The following is a 27615-nucleotide window of genomic DNA, read 5'->3' as shown; positions in this document are numbered from 1 at the left end:
TCAGTGGTGCGGAAAAATTGAATTAAGATCTTCAGGAGTGAATTTGAATGATTTTTAACCTCAATAAGCAAGATATGAGTCTGTTATCTGAATTGTAAAGTCATATTTGAAAGGCACTAGTTATAATTCTCGGATACGTCAGTAATATGTTATAAGAAAAATATAGTAGAATATTATAATAATATTTAGATAGCAAAAATTATACCTACGGCATGGAGGAAGCCTATTTATAGATTTTGTCGGGACATGGATATAATCTAGTGCCCACGTTGTATTCAAGTCTACTTTAAGTGTTAGTTGAAATTGATAAGCACAATGACCAATGAATGACGATGTAATCAAAATTTATTGCAATAAATTATTCATTATTTATTATGTTTTTTTTTAAAGTGAAAGCGATGAATTATTATTTTTTAAATATATTGATTATAAGTATTAATATTATATTTTTGGTGATAATTCATAGGAAGAATTACATTAATACATATCGATCTATAATTTATTTAGATAAATTATTCTTACTTTTTGAAAAATAAAAAATAACACCATTCAGAAATATCAGCATCATTTATATAAGTAATTTTTATTTTTTGAAATATTATATATATACTCTAAAAATGTCATACTTACGACATAAATTACTCTTATTTTCTTGCTACTAAAGGCAGTTTTTTTATAATTATACAAAAAAATAAAAATAATTTATGCAAGTAGATTATAAATTAGAGTAAGTATAATTATTTCTAATTTATATTCAATTAACCTTTTCCAAATTTTGAGAGAGACTAACTCAAAAAAAGTTCAATTCTGATAAACTATTTATTTATTTATAATTAATTTAAATTATACATACATATCAAATTTTTTTAAATATATAATTAATATATGCGTGCGGATAGAGCGTGTTGAATTCAACAATTATCAAAAGAATTATTTATTTAGGAATTTTTTTTGTCAAATTATGTGTAATTGAATCAAATTATACATATTTGTAACATATTAATTATAATTTGAGCGAACTGGATTGGACTAGAATTTGGCCTTGCTTGGGCACACCAACTCGAAAACAACGCATCTGAGAAGCAGAGAGTTCTGATGGCCATGGCTGCAACGATGATGCTGCCAAAACTCGCCTCTTTCAATCACTGCCCAGAAATCCGAAACCCCTATTTCCGGTTTTCCAGGAAGAACCCTCGCCGTTGCCTCACTAACAATGGTAATTCCTTTCCAGTTAAATCTTCATCGATACAAGGAATCAGCGGGGATGAGAGGAAAGTCAGAAGACTTGTCCAAGAATTCAACCCCAAAATTCCTATAGAAGAAGCGGTTACCCCGCCAAGCTCCTGGTACACTGACCCCGATTTCTATTCTCTTGAGCTCGATCAAGTCTTCTACAGAGGATGGCAGGCCGTTGGTACACTCTGTCGAACACTCTGTTTACGTTGATCTTGGCGATTCATAATAACAAAATATAGCTGTATATGTATGTGTTGATGTATTTTCTTGTGTAGGTGTACGATGGGATGTTCATGTGTTGCGTAGGTATGCATGTGCATACATATGTACTTCGTAGGATGAATCATGTATGTTTTATACTGTTTTTAAGGTGTTCTGATGATGATGATGAATTGGGGCCTTAAATAGTTTCAGTGAGTGTCCATTCACTGTTCAGGAAGTATGTTCAGATGATATTTCCTATAGCATTTGATGCTTCACATTTTGTGTCAATTTAATGACTCATTTGTGATTAGCGCATGTTAAATCATTGCAAGAAGTTTCTAACATGGTTTTCTGTATAATCGATTTGGGGTCACCAATATGTGATCAAGGAGGATTTTCTAGGATGCAGTTCACTTTGGCACAATTCTTCTGGCTTTCTTTGGTTATATCTTTGAGTTCTAATGTTATCTAATTCTTTATTGTGTTGTATTTTTGGCTGTAACTGTTAGGGTATACCGAACAGATTAAAGAGCCACGCGAATTTTTTACTGGCAGGTAATGGAGTCATTTCTGTATTCATGTAATCAAATAGGTCTGAGATAATATTCTGAATTCCCATTTTCCTCTGTAGTACACTCAGAGGTGTAAGAAGCTTAGAAATATGCAGAATTTTCTTAAGAAATAAAGAATCTTGGGCATATTGTGAAAATGAGGGCAAGAAAAAGAAAAGTTATGCAACTACGCTTGTCCTTGAAGATAGCTAACTAGTGCCTCTGCAGATTGGGAAGTATCGAATATGTCGTGTGTCGGGATGAAAACGGCACATTGTTTGCATTCCACAATGTGTGTCGCCATCATGCGTCTCTTATTGCCTCTGGAACAGGGAAAACATCTTGCTTCGTCTGTCCATATCATGTGAGTTCTTAAGAGCTTAAAGGCCCCTCGTGGCTTATACCACAGCTGATATGCTGCTGGGTATTCTATTCTGCTATGTTGGTTTTTCTTATTACTTAAAAACTTTCTCATATGAATTTGCTTTAAAATTCTTGGAATGTGTTTCTACTTCTTTTAGCAGACATGGTTTACAGAGACTATTTTGTATTTACTCCCATCAAAATCTAAAAGCAAGAACCGTCTCATGCACAATTGAAAAGAAGTTAGTTTAATAACTAAGATCTCTGGTATTATACTAATGGGGGGTAAGAAAAACCTAAGAAGAATAAGGATATTTCTCCCTCAGGAAGATCAAAGGAGAGCCATTTGATGTCACAAGGATGCAACATCACTGATTAGCCAGGCAAATTTTGCAGCCCCATAAAGAAAATGGTAAAAAACATTTTACCCTCTTAACTATGGCCATGTTTTTACTTTGTCATCTAAACTTTTTCCTTTTTGTTTTAATTTTCCACATGAACTATACAAGGTTTGCAAGTTACCACCTCAAACCACTTTCGATGGAATTATCAACAGGAAAATGGTCACATGCAGTGCACATGTACAAGAATCTTCCTTATCTCTAAAACTTCACTCATGAGTTTGTTAAATTTTATGTTGAATTCACTTTTTGTTGTAAGAATATGGTGTGTTCCTAAAACAATTAACCCAATTTGAGATTTTGTGGTGGAAGCGCTGCACGAAGAATGGTGTGAAGCGGTAACTTACAAAACTCATGTAGGCAATTGGAAAAATAAATAGATGGAAAAGAATAAAAACGGCCATAGTTCGTAGGACAAAATGTTTCTTACCCTAAACAAAATTGAAGGATGAACCAAATAACAATTTTACACTCCTACCACACACACACACACACACATGTGTATATGTACCCCTCAGGTGATATGAAGACGGGTGACTGAGAAAAGCAAAAGAAAACTCTCATAGACTTGGGACTGACTTGAACAATTGACAGGCTGACCATTTTTAAGGAGAAGTGAGCCCATATTTTATTTATGACCACATCATATACCATGCATGTTAATAAGACACATGTTCATCTAACAAGACTAGAGGTATGATTAGAAGTTTATAAGAAGCATATGTTGATTTGCATGCATTTGGACAATGATTTCTTTTGTTTTCAGAAAGAAACTTCTTATAGTGATTCTGCATATTGAAAGGGCAGATTATTGTTCTGCTGCATATTGGTAGGAGCACCCCATGTCAAGGAAATCGTTGCATTTATCTCAGGAGCTGAATTTGATTTGGCTTGTTATCCTGTGGATTGCTTGTTATATCAGCTGTCTAACCTACAAACATTTAACAAAGTGCACTATGCCACATTCTCAGGACAATTAGACCAAACCATACAAATTATACTTAACCTGCTAGCTATCCAATATGATCCGTTTCATTTCTTTTTGATCCCTTAGGGTTGGACATATGGATTAGACGGAGCACTTGTAAAGGCAACAAGAATAACAGGAATCAAGAACTTCAAAGTGAATGTATGCAGCTGCAACAGCAACCTCTTCCTTTTATCCACTTCATTTTCATACTGACAGATGATTTCTTTCTCATCTGACCTTATGGAAGGTAGGAAATGGGACTTGTTCCTCTCAAAGTTGGCATTTGGGGGCCATTTGTATTGATCAATTTTGATGGAGGAATGATGCCACAGAAAGGTCTTGATACTAATGGTGTGGCCCATGACTGGCTAGGTAGTACAGCAGAAATCCTGAGTTCCAATGGAATAGATGCATCGTTGGTTTATCTTTGCCGACGTGTATATACGCTGGAATGCAATTGGAAGGTTTGGTTTTTCAGCACATCCTGTAGTTTTTCATCAGCATCTTGGCTAAATACATCTTTTGAGTTATGAATTCTGATGCCTTGTTACGAAAAAGGATTTGCCAAGAAGATGGACTTTTGCCTTTTAGTTGTATCATTGATTAAGATTACTTTACAATGTTTTCTTTTGTAGGTTTTCTGTGACAACTATTTAGACGGCGGTTATCATGTGCCTTATGCACATAGAGGTCTTGCTTCTGGTCTCCAGCTTGACTCATATTCTACCGAAGTATGCTCTTTGAGTAAACTAACTTCCATATCATTATGGACCTCTCTCTCTCTCTCTCTCTGATTGAATTTTTTCTGAAAGTTCAAACAAGTCAAGATCTTAATCCCTTTAGCTCTGTAGAATTCTGACAAAAATAATGTATTGTTTCCGTGGTTTTCATATAATGGTGCTTATACCTTCATTGTTTATGCCATGCTCTCCCTCTCTCTCTCTCTCTCACCTAGATGTATGAAAAAGTTAGCATCCAGACTTGTGGTGGCAGTACCAAGGCATTTGAACAAGAATTTGACAGACTTGGTTCGAAAGCTTTATATGCTTTTGTCTACCCGAACTTCATGATCAATAGGTTAGTCATTCATGGTCAAAGTTTTCAGTTAATGGGATCAGTGCTTTGTCGCGTCTTTTAATAAATTGCCTCAACTCTTCTCCTGTTCCTAGGTATGGACCATGGATGGACACCAATCTCGTACTACCACTTGGACCACGGAAGTGCCAAGTGATTTTCGATTATTTTCTAGATGCTTATCTCAAGGTAAGCTCCACACTAGCATTTACAGTCATCCCGAAGAAATTTCATGTGATATGCCTTTACAAGGTCCAAAGTTAAATTCAGAAACAAATAAATCAAATATGTGAACCAACAACTCTTCTCTTATTGTCTGCTTCTGTACAAGGTTAGACTTGGCAGGATCTCCTTCTTGTCATCATACTTCTTCCATGCGTACAACATCCACAATTGCCGTGTGATCCTTTCTCTAGACAATATTATAGGTTTGGTCGTTTGGGCGGTAATGATAATGATAATTCATATTAATCTTTTCTGTTCTTTTATTCTTAGGATGACAGCGCTTTCATTGAAAAGAGTTTGGAAGACAGCGAGAAAGTGCAAGTAAGTATTCCGTCTTGAAGCTGAATATCCAACACCCCATAAATTTTATACAAAGCTGTCTGTATAATTGACGAACTCATGATGCAGGATGAAGATATAATTTTATGCAAAGCCGTTCAACAAGGCCTTGAATCTCCTGCATATGACGTTGGGCGATACAGCCCAACTGTTGAGATGGCTATGCATCATTTTCATTGCCTGCTGCAAGAAAACCTCAGCCAGTCATTCCGGAGAAGTAGGTGATCCACTTGGATCCAATGATTTTCATTCATGGAAACAACACACCACACACCTCGGCCAAAAGCCGAAAGGCTCGTGTTGTACTCTCTAATATCAACAATTTGGTCAAGTCAGAAAAAAATCAATCAAAGATATCACATGTTCACCTTACCCACGCGTTCGCTGCTCTATATCAAACTTGTGCAACGTACATTTTGGATCTGTACTGCAGATATTCATTCGTAATTTCACTCTTGAAAACTTTTGTTTGTTACTATTCATGCTACAGAACAGAGAGCTCACCAACTACACATTTCATTCAGAAGTTACTAAAACGAACTGTACAAGATCCAATAGTGAAAGTTGGGGACAGAATCACTATGAGCGCAAGCAAAAATAGAACACTTTTGAGATTTAAACAATACGTACAAATATATGACATCCGTAACAGATCTTTCAATTTGAAGTATAAAAAGAGTGCCCTCAAAACGGGAAACCAGCACTGTACTAGGTATCAACAACTACCTATAGAGGCACCAAAGTATATCAACATAGTACCATTAGCTAAACAAAAACGCATTAAGAAAGGTTGATTCAACCTCAGAAAAAAGTGCAAATCCTATCAGACATTAAGATATGCAGCTCCCCATGAACCTTGACGCCTCAAAGTTAGTTATGAGTTCCATTTTGTATCTATACAAATGTTAGCCTATTCTGCAGAAACTTCTGGAGGAGGGTTTTGTCCTTTACCTGAAAACAGGAAATACATGATTTATTAACTCAAAGTGATGTGTCATTGCTGCTTAGGGGTTCATTGAGTAAAGCGCGCTCTTATTTACCACTGGGATCCTTTTGCTGATGCCTTTTCTTCGTAAAATATTCACCAAACGGTCTATCTGGTACAGGAATTAATTTTCCAACAGCAGCAAGGGGCCAGCTGGCATACAAAAAGCAGAGAACAATATCCAATATCATATACACGAATTTCATGATCGTGTGAATGCTACCATATTGTCGCAAGTTGCCGACTGATATAACCACTACTAACCACTACAAGAATAAATTCCCAATAAATAGCAAATGTGACTCAAGATCAAGCACCTTACAGAATGCTGAGAAATAGTACACTGACCTGATAAAACCAATGGCAAGAGAAACAAGCCACAATTTCCAACTAAGCCGAACTGTTGAAGTAAACTTTCCCAGGAAAAAGATAATGATAACCTGGAGCATATATAAACAAAGATGATAAGGCAATATGAAGCATGTGAGCTGCAACTATTAGCAACTAAGCAAATACCTGAAGCAACACTTCGAGACCAACTATTCCCATGAAGAGATGGTTTTTAGTTACTCCTTTCCACACATTGATTTCATCTGGCTTTCGTGCATTAAATTCATTAAATACCTATATCATAGTCATTGACAAGAAATACGTTAATACAAATTTATATGTGTCTATGTAATATACATGTATATCTAGAGAGAGATTTGGTCGTAAATAAAACAGAACTAACTAAAATTTATTAAAATTCACCATTCAAACACTAGAGAAGGATCCTTTATCTAACAAATATGTATTAGACCCACCAATATATCCGCTCTCACAAATCAAACAGGACATTCAACCAATATATGTATATGCAGACAGCCAGTTAATGCCCAGGTTGCAAGTAGAAACAAATAACATTTGCACACGTTCCTATGCATAGAGATATATAGCCTAGTTCCAGACCATAAAAAGTACAATTTTCTTTCCATGTAGCAAACTAAGAACTAATTGTTAACATTAGGAACTTACCTGACAGAAGACGAATGCATTGAATATCAGCGTATTCTTAACTTTGAAAGCATGATCACTCTTATCATGCCCCAGATTCAGGATGCTCCTTCCCCCGAAATTGAGGATTAAGAGAACAGTTACTTGATACAAAGCCTAAAATACCATCAACCACCAAGGATTATAATCACCCAAAAAATTAACAGTGTCAGCATTTAACTTTTCCGGACATCAAAATGCAATTGAATATTACGAGGAGAATGTGTTACCTGTATTAACAAATTCCTCCACATGATATTTGTTATTAGAGGTTCCCTGAAACAGCAATATCGTCTTGATCAATTTGTGCTCACTACCATTTAAATCAAATAATGCAAATAATAATACAAACGTAGAAGACAAAAGAACATGTCAAACTCTATACCATGTTTCTATCCCAGATACTAGAGGAGTAATAGTTCCCAAGGATCTGCTATCATAAGCATCACTAGTTTCACTAGGACCAATACCTCTTCTTTGAAATATTAAGTGACAGCAACAAAATCATAATGACAATATATTTACACAAGCACACAGCAAATGTATCACTAACCCCGCATTCCATTACTGGTAATCTAGTAAACTGTCCTCATGCATGAATCATCATTGGGTCCTCGCAGTCGGACTCTATTATGGATTACTGCACTTAGCGCATCTGTCCTACTTTTGGAAGCCCCTAGGTTATATCACCAGATCCTGATTCTGGTCACGATGACTGATGGAGAGAACTTTCAAGCTTAGACAAACTAGTGGCAACATAAAGCACAGTAAATGGGACTAAATGGCAGGTAAGTCGTACTAAAGTTCTTTATAAACTAGACAGGCCAAATAGATGCGCAATCGATCTTCCTGAAATCCGCTTCTCACTGCTACCTAACGACCGAAGACCAGTGTGATTTACCAAGTAACTCGATTGCCTCAAATAAACTCTAGTTACGAAGAGGAGAATCAAAAGATAGACAAAAATCAAAACAAAACATTTGAACAATGTAAAGACTCCGTTTCAAGGTTGTTGATGGCCATAGAAACCATAACAAAAGAACACACTTTACACGAATGCCAAATCCCATTTACAATTATATTTATTCTCCTGTAAGAGAGAGGATTCAACCCATAAACAAATGAGAAACCAATGTTGAGAAGTCAACAACACATATGCATAAAAAGCCTAACCTTCGACCGACTGGAGGTCTACGCATGAGGTGATCTGTAGGAGGCTCCGTGGCTAGTGCAAGAGCTCCTAGTGTGTCCATGATAAGGTTTACCCAAAGAAGCTGGAAGTACAGGAAAATAAAATTAGTTTCTGAAACACAAGAGCACACGGGCTTTTTAGACAGACGAAAGTAGACAGCAGATAGAGCACACCCATGCAAACAAGCTTGACGAAGAGGGAAAAAGAGATTACAAACCTGCACCGCATTGAGTGGAACATTACCAGAAGAAACTGCAGCCACAACATTGATAATCAGAGCTGCAACATTAACTGTAAGTTGAAATTGTATAAATTTCTGAATATTGGCATATACAGATCTACCCCATCGCACAACCTGCAATTGACATAATTAAATATTTACTGCCAACGGAAAATCGGTCTACATAAAAATTATTAACCATATAGGCAATAAAAAATTGTGACCAAAGAGATCATTGAAACTTCATTGTGCATATTTTATCAATGAATATCACATAGATCATGCAAGAGAGGTTCCACAAAAATAATGACTCGCTGAACAATTATTTGAATTAAATTATTATAGTTACGAGCCCAGTTCTAGAGCTTGGTGCCATACAAAAAGTATCTAGAGGAAATAAGATGTAGAGCCAATTGCCAAACAAGCCTGTGTCATCTCACCGGTGAGTTTAGACCAACATAAGTTTATTACAATCACAGTTAAGAATTGGTCCCACATGAGAGAGAAGAGATTCAAATTTATCCAGATTTTACAACTGCCACAAAAATGAGGGAGAGTGGAAACAACTGTGCCCTCAGAAAATATATACCAAGCAAGATATACCATATTATGATATATTGTTCTTTTAATTTCGTATATAAATTAGTAGTAACGATTTGAGAAGCATAAATCAAAACAGTTGCAATGAGTGCACCAAAAATGCCCGATGTCCTTTGCGAAGAAAAAAACTCACACTTGGCAACTTGAGATACAAAACTAACCTTTACAACGGAAGCAAAATTATCATCCAATATAATAATATCTGAACTCTCTTTTGCAACTTCTGTGCCTTGAATTCCCATTGCAAGACCAATATCAGCCTACACAATGATGGAATAGCAAACCATATCATTTGAAGTCAAGAAGAGAAAAACAAGAGAATAAAGAGAAGCAGAAGTCCTTCAGGCATATCAGCCCTGCATTTCTGGACGGCAACATCAAAATTTTGACAACCCAATAATACAAATGTTCATCCAGCAACAGTATCATCCAAATTTACTTCATATTCTGCCAAGAAAGAATTCTATACTGCTGTTTTCTAAAATATCACTAACCCATACCGTTGGTGAAAGAAATTGCTATGATCTGTGAAGTTGATAACTGATGAAAATAACAAACCCAAATGAATTGATCAAACCAAAATAACAAAAACCAAATATATGCCTGAGGAAGTGGTTCCGCAACCATGATGAATACTATTTAGATCCATGGAAGAGTGATTCACATAATCCATGAAATTCTCCTCATCTAATTAAGAGGACACAGTTCAAGTAAAAACCAGACCTCATGTAGCGCAGGAGCATCGTTAGTGCCATCTCCAGTGACAGCAACAACATGTCCTCTCTTCCTCAATGCTTGCACAAGCAAGAGTTTGTCATTGGGTGATGACCTTCCCATCACCTACCAGCAAAGTTATAATAAGAATTCGTCTGTAACACTACATTCAAGCAGCAATTTAGTTTCAGCTCATACCGAAATCTTATCAGCCACTTCTAATCTCTGTGTTTCACTCAAGTTACGAAATGTCTTTCCCTCGATAAGATTAGGCTCGGTAGCATCAGCATTTGATCCTAATATCCCGCACTCTAAAGCAATTGCCCTGGCTGTTTGTAGATTGTCTCCAGTGACCATGCGAACCTAGAAATTGTTAAGACCAATAATTAACACGATTCCATTAGTTAACAAGTAATCTGAGTATAACAAACATAATCCTATCAAATCTAAGACCAACTTTTAGGTGCCAAAAACTAGCGCTGCAATGAACAACCTAGCAGTTGGTAGATAATGGATATCTAGTAACGCATAAGGTCAATATTTATCATTTATAAGTTATCCATCAATTATACAGAAGGCTCATTCCAGATCAGATAGATTTGACCCTCAATCACACAGTATCTCCCTGTCTAGTTGAACTAGACTATCAGATAGATTGGACCCTCAATCACACAGTATCTCCCTGTCTAGTTGAACTAGAATATTGGCTTGGTTTTATTACTACATCTACAAAACTCTGTAAGAACAGGCAAAAGTAGTCTAGGAAAGTAGGTAGCAATTTTAGCAGTGGAAAGACAGAAAAAGAAGGCAATAAAAAATAAAACCAGAGAACTACTATTACAAAACTCTGTAAGAACAGGCAAAAGTAGTCTAGCAACATAGATAGCAATGTTGACAGGAGCGGAAAAGAGAAAGAAGTCAACCAGAGAAAATTAGTACACTTAATAAAATTATCTGTCTCCTAGATGCTAAGACACACCTATCTGCAGAAGAAATATAGACTTTCCGACAGCATTTAGGTTACCCAATGTCTTCAAGCCTGGTAGAACACATTCAATTGACTTCTCCAAAAGCAACATTTTGTTTGAATATGGACAAACCAAAACCATGGCCACTCCTCCCTCCACAAAAAAGAACCAAAAAGAAAGCAATGTTCTAACCTAATACCTAAGATGTATTGGGGAAGTGTCATTCTGAGGCTCAGATTACAATCTAGAGTCATTGATTGCAGAAGCACAGCACCAAGGTGCTCTGGAAAATTTTCAGCCCCCACTAAAATGGCAAAGACATACTAAAAGTATCAGCATAAAAATAAAACCAAAATTTTGTCATTCCTGGGATGCTATCAATCAAAAACTAGGCTGTAGCCAGTTTTTAAGGAAATACAACACTGATAAGCCAACAGAGCAACCCTTTCCAATGGCAGATTACAAAGAGATATTTTAGGATTGACCAGGAAAAAATATAGGGAAGGAAGAATAGAAGAGTGCCAAAATACAAATTGGCTGAGAACACAAAGTAAAAAGGAAAGCCAATGTCCTTGGGTTTGCTCATGTCATCTCAATGTTAGCTTGTCCTCTTCCATGGAAACAAATGCAGATGGGTATCAAGATGAGGGTCTTGAAATCAAACCTGTAGTCACTGTTAATTACAACGAAACCACAGAGACACCAAGCACAATTTAGTGATCCAGCTAACACAATATGATTCTGTATCTAACCAGTCAACTTTTCAGTACAAGATCTGATTCATCTGAAACTAAATTTCTCTGCTTCAGCTTTGTCCGACTTATGTTTGAACCAGAGATCAGCACGCATGATTCTAGAACTATCAACATATTCGAAACAGCTTATCTCGACACGATTTAAAAAACTACAAATACTTCTTCTATCGGCATTTCCCAGCAAACAGCAATGGACAAGATGACAGAGAGAGAAAAGAAATTCAAAAATCACAGATCAAGATATTAAAGAGATGCTCGAACCAAAAGAAACATAAAGCAAGGAATATTATGCCCTCATGCATGCATATGCAAATAATCATGGATGTACAAACCTTAACACCAGCATTAATGCATAATTGAACCGCATCTCTCACAAATGGCCGACAAGGATCCTACATCAGAAATACGTAAAGTCCCATTAGAAGTAGTATTTCATCATAAAAACAGAATACGCAGAAGATGGTAATTTCTCTGAAAGGATTGACGAAAAGAAAAACAAACTCAAAAGATGATGTTATGAGCAAAAAAACAACAAAGATAATAAGGGCAGCGGTCACACCAGAAGGAAAACTTAAGACAATAAAGCAGATCGAGTTAACTTCTAGAAATAAACTCAAATAGGCAAACCGCAAACAAAGACAGGAGATGACGGTGTGAAGGATATGTTGGAAGAAGCCTGTTTCACTGCTATAAACTCAACATAGAACCATTCAAACATTTTGCTAAGCTGTTAGTGGTTGTTCTAGTCATGATACAGATGCACATAATCATCCAGAGAAAACGACATCAACAGATATACACAGAGGACCATGACACACTGAATCCCTCCTTTTTAACTTGTTGGTAAAACCATTTCCATATAATGTTGAGGATTCCAAATGATAAACCTTCCATCCCTACAGAGAAGTTGAACCAGCTTAAGATATCAAATTAAAACAAGTCATAAGCACCTTGATGCCAACAATCGCGAGCAAAATGAGGTCTCCCTCAGGTAGCTGCCAATTTTCTAGTTCCTCATCACTAGTTGGAACTTCATCCTTTTCACAAATCCTATAGGCAATGGCAACACAGCGCAAACTCCGTGCAGCCATATCTTCAATTGCCTTCTTAAAAAGTGATAACTGCACAAAAATAAATTTGCTCAACAGTTGTATGAAATAAACAATTTCCAGATAATATTAGTACTTGAAAGATGAAGATGTTATTGTCTTCATCATTAGACAACTAATCAAGGTCAAAAATAGGCAACATAACTTCCTCACAACCAGTGCGCTACTCAGAACACATCATTCTTGTCAACTAGAAAGAAATTATTTTATAGCTAACAGAGTTTGAGGAAGGACGTCAGTTCAAGAAATAGTTTATGGAAACTATTAGCAACAAACCTTATCTTCATCCATCTGAACCACACTATCATCAGGATCAATATAACTCGTACAAGAAGCAAGGACTATTTCGGCAGCACCTTTCCAGTGAACACGAATTTCAGAATCCGACTGTCAAACCAACAAAATTTGTTCATAAGAATCTAATACTAATAACGATATGATGCTAAGAGAGTACTGTCTCATTCTGCAAGACAAAAAGAGAAAATAACTAAAAATTATACCATATCAATAAATCCTAAAATTACCCGTTTAACAGCAACACCACCTCGCTTTTTCTCAGAGTTAAAAGGGAAAGCATGAATTATCTCTGATTCTGATCGGGCACCACTAAAATCCATCCCAAGCTACAAGACAAAAGATCGAATAAAATAAAGTCGCAAAGCAAACAACACTCTATGCCAAGAAAATAAAAATAATTGCATTACATTTAGTCCCCACTGCAGAATGGCCTTCTCTGTGGGTGATCCAGAAACCTCCAGAGCTCCACCACCCTATCAAAGACCAGACACAGAAAGTAACAATTTTAGCACATAACTACAAGCAAGAAAGAGATGACATCAGTGATACTGCTGTCATATAGTCATCCCTTAATAGATGACGAGCAATTTGACCAAGGTGTTTTTATGCACCAAAGCTGCTCCCCCTATACAGCATCAAGTCTTCAATAAATACGCAATCAGTGATTCATATTACCTATTCCCATCAGTAACCATCTAGTCCTCAAAATGGTGAAAGCACAAAACAAGGTGATTGCAACAATAGATATAACCGAACAAACAAATATCCACCATAGTTGAGAACAATGATTTAAGCAGTGACGGATCTAGTGAGAAGAACTGCTACATCAAATGTAACAATATATGCTTGCATAACATGAGATGACTATGATTTCTTCTTAGAAAGAAATATAAAACCAAGGACTTGCAGCCTTCTGCTCTTCCTATTGAGTAAACTACTTGCATAAAATCATTACTATTTTATATCTGTCAGATAACACACAATTTTAATTTACAACCAATCTATTGCAAAACTGGCAAAACTACCCCATAACAGAAGTATATTTGTCAGAAACACAGCTGCTAATAGCATTACAAATTTACAATACACTAAAATTATTATTCGCAGAAAGCAAGACCAAAATAGCAGAAAGTACTCACCACACACAAACATTTATTACATAATTTCACGCCATTGCATCATAAAAACGACCAAAAAGAAAAAAAAAAAGGAAAGGCCATCATAACCCAAGGGCCTAAGCAAGACATCATAACACAATTAAATACTACAAGCACATCTTCCATTAATCTCAGTTAGAATACGTACACCTTAAGCAATCATATAATCCAATATTCTGCTGTAAAGTACCTCAGGCACAAATACACTTCCAGTGGTGTTTTGTGCGACGCCTTCAACAAGTAAAGATATAACACTAGGAGGAAGAAGAGACTTATTGTCAGGTGGATCAATTTTCTTCCCGCAAGCATATGCCTCAACCACCGTCATCTATATAAGATCACAAAGTAATATATCTTACAATAAATAATAAATATGCAAGATTCTCCAGTAATCCAAAGTAGAGGGATTAGAATGAAAGCTGATGAGCACCTGATTCAGAGTTAGGGTCCCAGTTTTATCACTGCAAATGGTAGTTGCAGAACCCATTGTTTCACAGGCTGATAGCCTCCTGACCTGCGGTCAAAAGACAATAAGAAAAGTTAAAGAAAAAGGAACATAATAGCTGTGACTTTCATCTATAGTAAGTAGACATACCAATGCCTTATCAGCCATCATTTTTCTCATTGAATAAGCAAGCCTACAAGCAGACATACAGTACAGAAGTCAAAATTGAAGAAAGAAATGCACTCTTATACAACATCCGCATGGCTACAAATAGTGGCAACTTATTGCATCCAGCAATAAAACTCAAATGTCCTCAATCTAAATGGACGGTTGAAGTGGGATTATGTGATGTGTGCAATGAAGCAGCTGACAGTGTGTTATTCGTGAGTCATGGACAAGATGCTAAATTCAACTAGAAAAGAAATACAAAATTCCACAAGATCACCATCTTATAGAAATCCAGGTAATGACAAGCACAGGATCTGCAAGGGGACTGATAATAAGATAGACTTACGTCAGAGTAACAGCCAAGGGAAGACCCTCTGGTACTGCAACAACTACAATGGTCACCTAGAGTTTCACCAACATCAATCAATATTCGAAAGATGGGCACACACTAAAAATAGTATTCATATAATAATCCAATGGTGTACATACTGCAACAGTGAATATCTTTATGAAGCCATCAATCGCATCACCAACTTTAGTCTTCCCAGCTGTGAATTGGACAGTGCCATCAGGATTTTTGGTATGCCCAGTAAAAAACCTAGCAGATTATACAAGTTAAATTTTCTGTGTATCATCTTCTTGACAAAAAATTAGAACAAAATAATCCATGGATCATGCCAATATAGAGCTACCTGGCGACGAGGATTATCAGAACTGCTACTGCTACGGCAAGACCAACTATACCAATAAATGTAGCGACACCATTTAATCGTACCTGAACTCAGTAATATGTAAACCTCAAGATCAGAAGCCCACCACCAAGCAAACCTTATGAATGATCAAAATTCACAAAAAGAAAAACCTGCAATGGTGTTTCTTCGCCATTATCCTCTGATATGCTGGCCATAAGTAATCCCCACTCTGTATTTATTCCAACACTTGTTACCTGGGAGATGAGTAACAGTCCAACCTATTATGAGCTACCACGTAAAAGTGTACAGATAGATATGGTAACTCGTTGTATGTTAATTAACAGTGGACATCATCCACAAAATACATGCACTTTCTTGGTCTAAAAGCTATAAGCAATCAGAACAATTTATAAACTTCACAAGCACGTCTCTTACCATTAAGCACTTAGCTATTAGGAGATACAAGTATCAATTTCTAAGACAAATAGCATTCTATCAAACAGAAAGTTACATCAAAAGCGGCAAACATTACAAAAGAATCAGATCCTCATTCGCTGCAGGCAACAAGTCCTCATCAACTGCAAAATTCCTTTTCTTTTTGTTCCATTGTGCGGCTCCAGTCGTATTCCATGAAACCACTTTGGGTATTAACTAGTAATTTAAAGAATTTACATATCCCTTGCCAAATGAAATAAGCCTGTGACAACATTAGGATTACCTACTACAACAATTTGTTAATTACACACACACACACACAGGGCTTGCATCCGTAAAGAATAAGTTATTAAAAATTTTCAAATGCAGAAATGGATTTGACTCAAACACAGGCCAAGTGTGCAACTATGAAGGACCACAACATAGATGAGCAACAACGAAAATTGATGTTCTCTACATACAAGGCAGACAGACTCTATGAACACTCAACACTTACCACATTCAAGAACTGTTGACATCGAATAAACAAATAACAAAACAAAATAATGTACTTTCCACACCTTTACTGTTATAGATTTGACAGAAAAATTCCCAGTTAAACATTCAGATGATGATAGAAATATTACCAGCATGCTGCCATATCCGTCAGCAACCTTGCATCCCGACATAAGAAAGGGTGCTTTTGTTGAGTCCTTATGAACCTACAAACCACAATTAATTTGAATTAGAGTAATGGACACAGTGACCACTGAAAGATACAGCATATTGTCTCCTGAGCTCACAATTTTACTCTCGCCAGTCATACTTGATTCATCAATTGAAAGGGAGTGACCAGAGATTACAAGCCCATCTGCAGGTACCTGAACACATCTAAATCAATCAAAATCAAAAAGATTCACCCGTCTCTTCAATTCCAGCATTCTGAAAACCTGCCCAGAAAAAGGAAAGGAATGATATTGACATTGCTTCTTGCCATCACCTGATCACCAATTTTGAGAGGCACAACATCCCCAACAACTATATCAAATATCGAGACCTTGATTCTACGCCCACCCCTAACAACCTGCAAACATTACCAAGGGATGTAAGCAAAAAATAGAAAGAAAAGCACATGGTGAAATACTTCTGGACTGCATTACACCTACCTCCATCTGTATGTTCTGCTTCTCCTCATTCAAGTTTTGGAATTGAAGAGACTGTTTGTAATCGCTGACAGCTGCAGAAGATTTTAATGAACATCTTGTAACTAGTTAAGCTGACAGCACTAAAGCCATTACACACAACATTTCAAACAAGTAGACAAACAAACCAACTTTAAACATTCTTGAGGGGGATTCTTTGTTTTTGGAAATTTTTGTCCTCCAATTAATAGAGAATTTTGTACATCTCAGTTTCAACCAACAAGGAAATTAGGCCTTCTACAGTTTGTTAAATGGCTTCTCTGTAATTTATTGTAATTCTTAAAGTAAGAATTGACACGTGAAAATAATAGGCCCATAAAGCACATCCAGCGCATCAAATATATTAAAAAGGAGAAAATAAAACAAGCTTCAGAGACGCACATATATAAAGCACCAATACTATCACAAACAGGTGATGCACTTGCAACCAGCAAAATATAAAAGATCAAATCATACTACAAGACAGAAATACCTGTAAATATAATGACTATAAGAACTGCCAAGGCAATGCTTCCTCCATCATACCAACCTTCTTTTATTCCCTAAAAATGAGAACAAGCATTGACTGGAACCATTAAATATGAAACAGTAAAAAAGAAAAAAGAAAAAAAGAGCAACACAAGCCTCGATGCATTTTCCCTGTACTACCCAACAGCATGGCCTAAACCCTTTATGCCTAACGCACAAGCATGATATCACATGTTTTAAGAATCCTTTTTTGAATTTGAGCTACACTATATAAAGTGATAATTACCTAGAGAACCAAAAAGGATTTGCAACGCATAGAACTTTATACTGTTTTATACTATTCACACTAAGAGCCACCAAGTAAATTTCCAATAAAAATTCCCCAACTTCAGATGCCCTTGTCCCGAAAACAAAATTTGTCCCATTCTAAACAACCACTAGAAACCTAATTTTGCTACTGGACACTCTTGTCTTTGTGTTTAACCATGTTTTTCTAGAATAGAAAACAACCTTTTCTTTCATGTTCATGTGTGTATGCAGGTGATGGATCTGGTACATACTAACACAATAGCCTATGGATCTAAATGTAATGTTTTCACCTTAAATAAAAGTCTGAACTAAATTTACCGATTAAGAATTTTCTTTCTTTTTACTTCATTTCGCCTTTTCACCACCTATAAGTACGTTACAATTTTCATTTATTTTTATTTCGTTCATTTGTATGATTGTTGCTCCTCTCAACTTAAATAGAGATTTCCAAGTTCTAATTAGATATGCATTTTCTCTCGACAATCAAATTTTCAATTCATGAGTTGCAATTGGCAAGTCATAAGACAAATGAGTCTCATTTGTTGAAACTAATTCAAACTAGAGACATTTCTTCCAACTTTGAAAGGATAATGAAAAAGATTTACTTTTACACTTTCTTGGGATACTCTGGTCTATATTCAAATATCACATGCACCCTCATCTATTTTCTATTATTGGGAGATCTATTAAAGAAATGTTTCTTTAACTTATTTTCCTTTTATTTTCTTTCCTTTTTCACCCTATTTCAACCAGAGGCCCAAGCAGAATCGATGCCACTCCTGACTCCTCTGTCAATAACAGGGAACTCCGATAAGTGCAAGCTTTCCTCTCTTATCAGTGGTCGTCGCTCACCCACTAAAAAACCCAGCCTCCCATCCTTACTCCACACCACAAAATCAAGCCCTCCTTGCAACTAGAGCAGGCCACCCCAGCCCCGTCTGAGAAATTAAGGAATAGGACGTACCTCATGAGGTGTTTAGGTAATCATTCCTAATATATACTTGCTAAGTAGGAATCCTAACTCACTTTATGACACTAAAGGAAAGTGAATCTCTCAAAATTTATCACTTTATTATATCATTAAAAGTTCAACTTGCGTGAGGAAAACAATCAATCCTGTGGAGACATGGTTAGTCACCAAACACCTCATTCACTAAAAAAGTTGACATGGCCAGCTCGTTCTTGATTCAGTCAAATCTATCAACTCTTACTCCAACCTTGAAATAATACCCCCCAAAACAATGCAATGAAATACAAAAGTGGTAAAGAATATTCCCCGAAGCCCAAGAACACTGCTCTAGCAAACTGAGAGAAAAAACCATTGCGAAATAAGAGGAAAAAAGTTGCATACAGCAGATGTTGCACCAACTACAGAATGTTCTACCTTTACTTGACAATAGTGTTAAACACAACTTCATTTATATTCTATAATCTCAAAGTTTAAGACTTCCAAATAATCTCTACTTAATCTTTACCTCAGTCTTTATGCCCAGCGCTAAGGAAGCGGCTGCAGCGACCATCAAGATGATCAGTGTGGTATCTCGACAAGCTTCCCAAACAAACCTCTGTAACGTAAAGCAAAGTATAAGAACCTCCAAATTGTAACTATGAATGTAGCCTATTGATGTTACAAAAGGATTGCATTAATAAAAGGATTCATCAATGCTCACCCAGAAACTCCGCCCTTTCTTCCGAGGATATGTGTTCGATCCAAAAGCTTTCTTGCGCTCTATGAGGTCAGCCTCATCTCCAGGTGCCCCTTTCTCCAAATTTGTCTTTAACTTCTCAGCAACTCCTTTGACCTGATGCAAAGAGTAAAGGGGAATAAATCAGGACATGGAATATCGACACAAGATCATGAAAGTCGAGTGATCAAGACTGAGTAATATGTAGATGCAATTGTGAACCTACCCCTCCATTTTGTTGCAGAAGAGAGAGATCGTGCTCCCTGGACATAGAAACTAATTCCTCTGCGCTGATACCAAAATCACCAAATCGAGTTGGGCTTGAGGGTGGTAACTTTGTAGATCCTGGAACTAAAATGCAGGTGATTAAAAATCAGATAATCATGCTAATGAAGACAAGCAAGAATCTGAACTGATGCTCCAAAAAAAAAAAAAAAGGAATAATGCAACAACAAATACTAAAAAACTGTTGACAAGAAAACAAAGAATGATATGAACATATATGCAACCATAAACACTGAACAAAATGTACACATTCCCAAGCAAATTGAACAAAATCAGAAAAATTAATATTCCACCATTTACTGGTTTATCATCACAGAACCAACAATCACAAGCTCCAGCAAGGAAATGATAAGAAAAAACGCTAGTTATGCACCATGCTCAATTGGTAGGGACAAGGTCAAGAGGATGTTTCATTGCATAACCCGTCACTTGATACTACAATTTCCATAGAAGATTACTTGATGCAGAATTAATATCTAAACTGCGTCAAAGAGAATTACCTTTCACTCCTTGCCCAGCCGCTTGGAAAAGAACAGCAGCCTGCCCAAAAAATTATTAGTTAACAGTCAACTTCTTTAACCAAAGACGATTCAATTAAGAATGAGAAATATACACACCCGAATGACTTGAGCATGCATTCTAATCTTAGCAATCAATTGCTTCTTTTCTTCTTCTTTCTTCAAATCCAATGTATACCGAAATCTCCGAGAAGCATTTAGTACAAGCGCAGCTTGCTGGGACGAAACAAGAAATCATTCGAGAAAAAAGATTAAGTGACCCCAATACCAACCATTAGCACAGATAATAATAAAAAAAAGAACACAAAATTCTCCAGATACAACATAATTCTTCCAGAATGTATACCAGTATTAGTCTAAAAGACAACTAAAAAATGGTGACTATATACGGTTCCCTAGATGTACAAATCGTATTTACATGCAAGAATCAGCCAATCATCAAGCCTCCCCAATTGACCAACCGCAGCCACTTCAACTGCTGGCCGACGTTTCTTTCTGCACTAAGCGTGCTTATTTGTAATTTATATTAAATTACAGGGTCCTGGATAATTCTCATCTTGTCAAACTTAGCAGCTGGAGGACTTGGAGAAGAACATCACGTGGGGGACACTATTCAAGAGCCAATAACTGCAAAGTCATATGTTGCTAGAAAGCAGCTGATATAGTCAGTTTCTAATGAAAAGGCGAGAACATTTAAGATATCAAAAAATAGTACAAAACCATCACTATCACAAAATTTGAAAGTCAAAAATTCGATTTAAGACTGAAGAATTACTTTTTATCTACACAAACACATAATCGGAATTCTAAAAGTGGTTTCCATCAATTGCCAGCTAATAAGAGCTTTATACATAACCAGCATTGCAACTTTTGACAAGCATCAACATTTGATTTAATGATATTGACCAGGCACTTCATTAAGATTTGAAAGGTGCAGTGATCAATTTCTCATTAAACAAAACAAGAAAAGAAGTAAATGGGGCTTAGTAGAGGCATTTCACTTGTGTGTGTGTCTAAGTGTCATGATTGGATGGCATTTGCTAAGACAATAACCTGAAAACATAATGGGTTACTCAACCTAATGATGGTCAAGCTCAATGTCTTTAGAATGTTAATGCATAATAGAGCAACTTGTAGCAAGCAGATTACTTAGGCGCATTTATCGCCTTATGAAACAAGCCAAGAAAAACAAAAAGGATGAATTGTCCAATAAGTTACAGTAGAACATATATGGGTTTTCCCAATTTCCAACTCAACCATATATCAAACATTTTGATCCTTAAACTAAAACAAACAATCACAAAGACAACGAAAAATATCGCCCCATTACCCACAACATGGATGAAGGAAGCATAGTGAAGCAGAATATTTTTGCATATCTATTTTGACAAGATTATTTTGCATAACATATAACCTAGGTTAAGCATTGCAACTAGCAGCCAATTTTAACACAGAAGTAATTATCTGGAATGCCGATGCTGTCTTCAATTCTTCAATAAAATCGACTGAGCAAAGAAAATAAGTAACGAGTCTCAACGAACAAGGATTACTCTCTAAAACACAAAGCCGAGAAGGACGCGAATTCATTAATTACATTAGAGGAAAAAAGTGAGCACAATCTCCTCAAATTGTTTAGTTTTCCTGAACAAATACCACTAGCATCAGAACCCTCTTAGATACCAAATAAGCGAACAAATTAATCAATGTACGACAGTCATCATCCATAAATAGGGAGCAAACAGATTCGCACTCAAACTTCTCGTCTGAAAGAAACTTTAGAAAAAAACATCACATCATCCTCATTCGCCCATCAAAACTATATATATGAAAAACAACTAACTGAGGCAAATGTTACGCCCAGCAATATTATATGACAAAGCTAAACCAAATAACATGAAAAGAGACAGAACGATTTCCAGCAAAAAATCTTAAAAAAGGTTAGGAAAAGCAATATACAATGCCTGTTTGCATCCGTCAAAAGTAATATAAACTAACAAAACCACAAAAGAATCACTGAAAGGAGAGGCTAAAAGTGTTGTTAACTTACCCTCCACCTACGCAACCGGTCGACTGGAGCACTTTTGGTTCTTACAATATCAAATGGCCCCGAACCTTCATCCTCATCCTCATCATAGTTTCGGCTACTGTTACCGGCTTCAACGTCGCCGCGATAGCGCCTATACGGCGATGTCTTGAATTCATCACTCATTCTGGATTTCTGTTAAGTCGCAGGAGAGATGACACCTCTTATCTCTGTCAAATCACATCAATAACACATATACATTGCCGAAAAGCTCTAGATTCAAAAATATTCCGGCAAAAAAATAAACAGGCACCAAGGAAATTGTCTTTACTCTTATTTTTTAATCTTAGTTTTCACTTTATATCACTTCTCTCGACCAACTGTTTGCTACTACATCAAAACAAGTGAAAAAATCTCGGAGTAACGGTACCAAAACATAGTACAAAAACCTGTGGAATCGACAATGGTTACTTCGCAGTTCGTCCAGTTGTTCCCAGTGAGAGAGAGAGAGAGAGAGAGAGAAGAGAGAGAGAGAGACGGTGCCAGGAAATTTCAAGGAAATTACTCGTAACTGCTGAATCGATTTTTTCTTTAATTAGTTTTATTTTATGATCGTCTGCGGTGGGGTCCACGGAACGTCGCGTGGGTTGGGTTTTCAAAAGTGAATTATCTTCCGTCGAATACAAATTAATAAGGAAAAAGAATATTTGTCTTTCGACCTCTAATCCCAAATTAAAAATTTTCCGTATATATAAAGTACAAAAACTACTTATGTAATTATTAATAAAAATAGTATACATCAGATGATTCAACAAAATTCGTACTAAATCTTGGACTCCTGATTGAAAAATACATGATATCAGTAACAATTAACAAATTTCATATATAGAAAAATACAAGTCCAATCTTCTCAAAATTAAAAAAAAAATATTAATACGAGACTGATAAATATAAATTACCTTTTTCAGTTCATAAATGCATTCATTCATAGTCAAATGAACCAAAAATGAAAATGAAATAAAAGGTTATAAAATTAATTAACTTAGAATAATTAGCATGAGTTTCGATCGAGAAATAGGGCGTGAAAATTTGGCAGAATAACGAATAACTTTTGAGTTTTGAGGCTTTAGCAGATTCTAGGAAAAGTATTTATTTTATTCCCTATTCAGATTTTCTAAAGTTGAGTAAATCTGTATATTCCTTTCTTCGCCTTATTTATACTATATAAAAATAAAAGCTTTTTTTCTTTTATAAATACTACCCCTAAGTTGGTTTTTTTTTTCTTTCTTAGAAAGATGATGTACTGATTTATATATTTTTTCTTATTTATAATATATTTTAAAACGTAAAATATTATTTATTATATGCACGCAGGGACGGCGTGCCATGACAACTAGTCATGACTTATATGAACTAGACTGCACATGAATATTCATGGATTTGGAAAAAGAATTTTAGAAAACACAAATTAGAAAAAATAAAGTTCGTTAATATTATTTAACACTATATAATTTAAAATTAAATTATTCGAATCATTTAAATTTAAAATTATCCTAACAAATTCAAAGTATTTGTTATTAAAGATTTGAGATCTATAATTTCAAATACTTCAATTCAAATAAACATCAGTGTCTTATTTAATTTAAATTAAAAATAATTCGATACATTATCATTTTTGTTATAGATTTAACAATAACAATGTGTTTTGCATTAAATTATTTACTTATTTACACCAAAATAAAATCGGATCAAAACAATCTATCCCCTTATGATTAATAAAAGATTCAAAGATAAACCTTGACATAAAAATTTATTAAAAAAAAATTCCCTTATATTTTCCGAAACAGAGCAAAGTGCCCCTCGACACGAGTGCATAAGACGCACCATTTGTAATATTTTTTTTATTATAAAATATATTTTTACCCTTATTTAAAAATCATTAAACTTAAATATTTTATAAATGAGATTTCGATTTCATGGAATTACACAGGTAAATCGTAATAAATAATTGTTTATATTTTTAATATATATTAACGTGACAAAGTAAGAAATCCGTATTCAAATTTAAATTAATAATAGGAATTTCATATCATAATTAGGTAAAGATGATTAATTTATTATATAAAACGGCAGAATCATGAAAACGACCCGAATCCGGACTGCATGTAAGGCAAAAGAACGCTTAAATAAATAGAGTGGGAAATCGTTATTACGAGGGTGTAATTTTGTGTCTCGATCTGAGGTGTAAATGAGGAAGAAAAAGAGAGTGGGTGACAAGACAACAGCACGTAGTATTTGAGACGTGTGATGCACATACTGTTAGATAGGGGGTGGGTCGGTCCATGTCTTAATTGAGACAGATGGATCACATGCAAAGCGCCACACCCAAAGGCGCGTCTTTCCTATGTTATTATATATTTTAAGTCGCAAGTTATTACATTAAATCAACCCGGACGAACCAGTGATGATGATTAGCAGTAGTGTAAAGAAATGGAGAAACTGACCTGTCGGTATGGGGTGAGCTAAGCCCAGGTGCTTCTCTGTTTGCTCCTTGTACCTGACATGTGGCATACTCGTCACTCTTTATAAATATAATATATATGTCTACGTATAAAGTTTACATTGTTTGGAAGCATCAACTTTCAATAAAAAAATGACAAGCCAAGGGTGTCGGTTGCAATTTTCATCTCGATTAAATGGGACATTCTTGGACAAAAAAACACTTACCTTCTACGAAAATTTTAATTCAAATTAAATTAAATTTAATTTGAATTAATTACATAATATATATTATATTCATCGTGTTATTAATATACAATTAAAAAAAATTACATTACAAATATATATATATATATATAATATGTGGGACGTAATTGCATGCTAAGAATTTTCCCTTACTCTTAATGTAATAAGATGCATGCTGACTTTAATTACCTTTCACTACAATTGATTTCCATTCGAATTTAATTATCAGGAAATATGTTTTCTACCATTCAAAGGTTGGTGTTTTAACAATATATTATACAAATACATGTTTGTGTGAGAGATAGAGGGGAACATGTGTTATTCCTGGGAGGGAGGTGTTCTGGGGGACGGTGGAGGAGCGCCGGCCCACGTGAATGCGCGTACTGAGTTTTTTGAAACGAGAGATGAGGCAAGGGCAGGGGCAAGAACTACACTCCACGCTCGCTTCCTAACACCAACAGATCCTACTTGTCAATTTATGTGCCCGCCCGACATATGTGTGCTTTCCTTACATATCCCATCTCCCTATGTTTCTAGTCAAATACAGCTAGACGTTATGGGACTGTTGGTATTCTGGCAAATTTTGAAGTGATAGAAGAACCAACATTTCACATGAGATAATTAGGAATTCTTGCACGCAAGTAATAGCAACAACTTCAAAGAAGAATTCATCTTTGTTTGGTGGGTTTCCCTTTCGCTTTCGCCAATATTTATTTTCATATTTCTTTTCTGCTTACTCTCGTAATATATTTTAAACCTTACGTCCAAAGCTAGCCGATTTATGAGTTTTGGTATGTTTGTGTGTTTGTCATTCAACCGAAAATATAGAAAAAAGGTATATATATTTATATTTAGAGAGAGAAAGAGAGAGGGTGGAAGATGACATACCAAAGGAAGAAAAATTGAAGCTCTGCATCAAATTAAACCAGGAAAAGGGGTTACAAATCTCATCACTAATGTGCATAATCTCATACTTATATAAAAATCATTAGTTGCATAATCATATCTCAATATTATCACTAGTTACATATATGGAAAAAAAAATCCCAAATATTGCACTATGCATGAGAATTAATGACATTTAAAATTACAATATAACACCTAAAAATAATAATATCGAAGTAGCGCTAATTAACTTAAAAAAAATAATCAATGTACCCAACTACAAGAAAATTCCACGCACCAAATATTGAGTATTGATGATCTTCAGTACACAAAATATCAAGAAAGCTTCCGATTCAGGAAATAATCCTCTTTTAAATCGTCTCGACGTTGCCCTCTTAGTTACACATTCATACATATATATATGTGTGTGTTTGTTCTCTTGAGATGAAAAGTAAAGAAAGTTGTGTTATTTGTCTAGTCTATGGCATCAATGAGATGTGGATGCTTTATGCTTTTACACATTTTCTACCATTGGATTCTCACTTTTATGAAATTTGGTTTTGAAGTAAGGAATAAATAAGAAGCTCAACCACATGAGTATATATATTTTCACAAAGAGGTTTTGCATATTCTTCTTTTATTTTTTTTTAACTAATATATGAAACCAGCATACAAATTCACATTCTACTTTATATATTCTTTTCATAATTATGTACACTATTTTTCTCTAAACTTCTAGGCTGTTTAATTCTGATTAATAATAAAACTTTTAATTAGCCTTCGTCGACCTTCTCTTTTACTTCATTTATCTCATTTGCAACGTGCATATATTTCAGATGCTTGTGAGTTATGAACATCAAAATACCGTGTAGTTCAAAATTTTTGAATTTGAAAAGAATGAAAAACATTAAGTTTGATTTTTTTGAGTTTTGATTATAAAAACTATTAACTGCCGTTACCATGACTATAAAATAAAAAAAAAAGTAAACATAATTAAATTAATACTATTTAAGTAATTCATAATTAAATCTTCGTCTTGTTTGCTTCAACCTCACTCAGTATATATAGAAATAAGGGATAATTATATTTACACTACATGGCCTATGGTTTATTTACATAAATCATTCCTACCTTACATATTATTTATACAAATTAATCACCTCTACTTTTTGAAAATTACACGTATACCATCCAAAACGTTAATATCATACAAAATTACCCCTATCTTTTTCTGTCATAGGTAGTTTATGTAATTATGTAAAAAAATAAGAGTGATTTGTATAAATAGACTATAAATTAAAAGGTGTAAATATAATTACTTGTATAAATAAGTGGAGACTGATGCACTTAGAAAAGGTCATAATCAGGTAGCATGCTGAAT

General features: G+C 35.3%; 2 protein-coding genes across 8 annotated transcripts; one reads left to right on the top strand and one right to left on the bottom strand.

Moving 5' to 3' along the window:
- The first annotated feature begins 1006 nt into the window (after positions 1-1006).
- On the top strand, positions 1007-5838 carry LOC105173913 (choline monooxygenase, putative (CMO-like)). Of its 3 annotated transcripts, XM_020697880.2 has the most exons (11): positions 1288-1414; positions 1512-1542; positions 1950-1995; positions 2220-2355; positions 3810-3884; positions 3977-4189; positions 4361-4456; positions 4681-4802; positions 4895-4988; positions 5295-5345; positions 5433-5838. In XM_020697880.2, exons 2-11 carry the CDS (start codon positions 1524-1526, stop codon positions 5586-5588), a joined length of 1008 nt encoding a protein of 335 aa, XP_020553539.1. In that variant the 5' UTR covers positions 1288-1414; positions 1512-1523; the 3' UTR covers positions 5589-5838. The 3 variants fall into 3 exon arrangements, with proteins under 3 accessions (XP_011094129.1, XP_020553538.1, XP_020553539.1); XM_011095827.3 differs by lacking the exon at positions 1512-1542 and having other exon boundaries at positions 1007-1414; XM_020697879.2 differs by having other exon boundaries at positions 1272-1542.
- A 107-nt stretch (positions 5839-5945) lies between these two features.
- On the bottom strand, positions 5946-26638 carry LOC105173911 (calcium-transporting ATPase 10, plasma membrane-type). 5 transcript variants are annotated; one of them, XM_011095824.3, is made up of 37 exons: positions 26533-26638; positions 26238-26259; positions 25109-25161; positions 22629-22834; positions 20681-20797; positions 20564-20603; positions 20005-20129; positions 19764-19895; positions 19569-19658; positions 17789-17858; positions 17281-17351; positions 17115-17198; positions 16918-16995; positions 16762-16836; positions 15871-15954; positions 15701-15783; positions 15498-15606; positions 15355-15410; positions 14991-15033; positions 14826-14909; positions 14586-14723; positions 13646-13711; positions 13466-13564; positions 13218-13328; positions 12783-12953; positions 12165-12224; positions 10308-10472; positions 10119-10235; positions 9557-9655; positions 8793-8930; positions 8557-8657; positions 7614-7659; positions 7366-7500; positions 6865-6972; positions 6697-6788; positions 6404-6501; positions 5946-6314 (listed from the first exon to the last, which is right to left on the bottom strand). In XM_011095824.3, the coding sequence occupies exons 4-37, from the start codon at positions 22788-22790 to the stop codon at positions 6274-6276; spliced, it is 3288 nt and encodes a 1095-aa protein (XP_011094126.1). In that variant the 5' UTR covers positions 22791-22834; positions 25109-25161; positions 26238-26259; positions 26533-26638; the 3' UTR covers positions 5946-6273. The 5 variants fall into 5 exon arrangements, with proteins under 5 accessions (XP_011094126.1, XP_011094127.1, XP_011094125.1 ...); XM_011095825.3 differs by having other exon boundaries at positions 22629-22799; XM_011095823.3 differs by lacking the exons at positions 25109-25161; positions 26238-26259; positions 26533-26638 and adding an exon at positions 23054-23201 and having other exon boundaries at positions 22629-22799.
- Between the last annotated feature and the right edge of the window lie 977 nt (positions 26639-27615).

The sequence above is a fragment of the Sesamum indicum genome, linkage group LG11, assembly GCF_026168435.1.
Source record: "Sesamum indicum cultivar Baizhima isolate 11 linkage group LG11, ASM2616843v1, whole genome shotgun sequence".
Taxonomy (NCBI): domain Eukaryota; kingdom Viridiplantae; phylum Streptophyta; class Magnoliopsida; order Lamiales; family Pedaliaceae; genus Sesamum; species Sesamum indicum.
This window is presented reverse-complemented; position numbering and strand designations above follow the sequence as displayed.

Coding starts and splice junctions, on each gene's coding strand:
- LOC105173913 (XM_011095827.3), top strand. CDS start 1,096: ATGGCCATGGCTGCAACGATGATGCTGCCAAAACTCGCCTCTTTCAAT. Junction 2,356..3,809: donor GCTTCGTCTGTCCATATCAT/GTGAGTTCTTAA, acceptor TTGATCCCTTAG/GGTTGGACATATGGATTAGA. Junction 4,190..4,360: donor CGCTGGAATGCAATTGGAAG/GTTTGGTTTTTC, acceptor TTTCTTTTGTAG/GTTTTCTGTGACAACTATTT.
- LOC105173911 (XM_011095824.3), bottom strand. CDS start 22,790: ATGAGTGATGAATTCAAGACATCGCCGTATAGGCGCTATCGCGGCGAC. Junction 20,130..20,563: donor GGCTGGGCAAGGAGTGAAAG/GTAATTCTCTTT, acceptor CCTGCATTTTAG/TTCCAGGATCTACAAAGTTA. Junction 13,565..13,645: donor TTCTGCAGTGGGGACTAAAT/GTAATGCAATTA, acceptor TTTGTCTTGTAG/CTTGGGATGGATTTTAGTGG.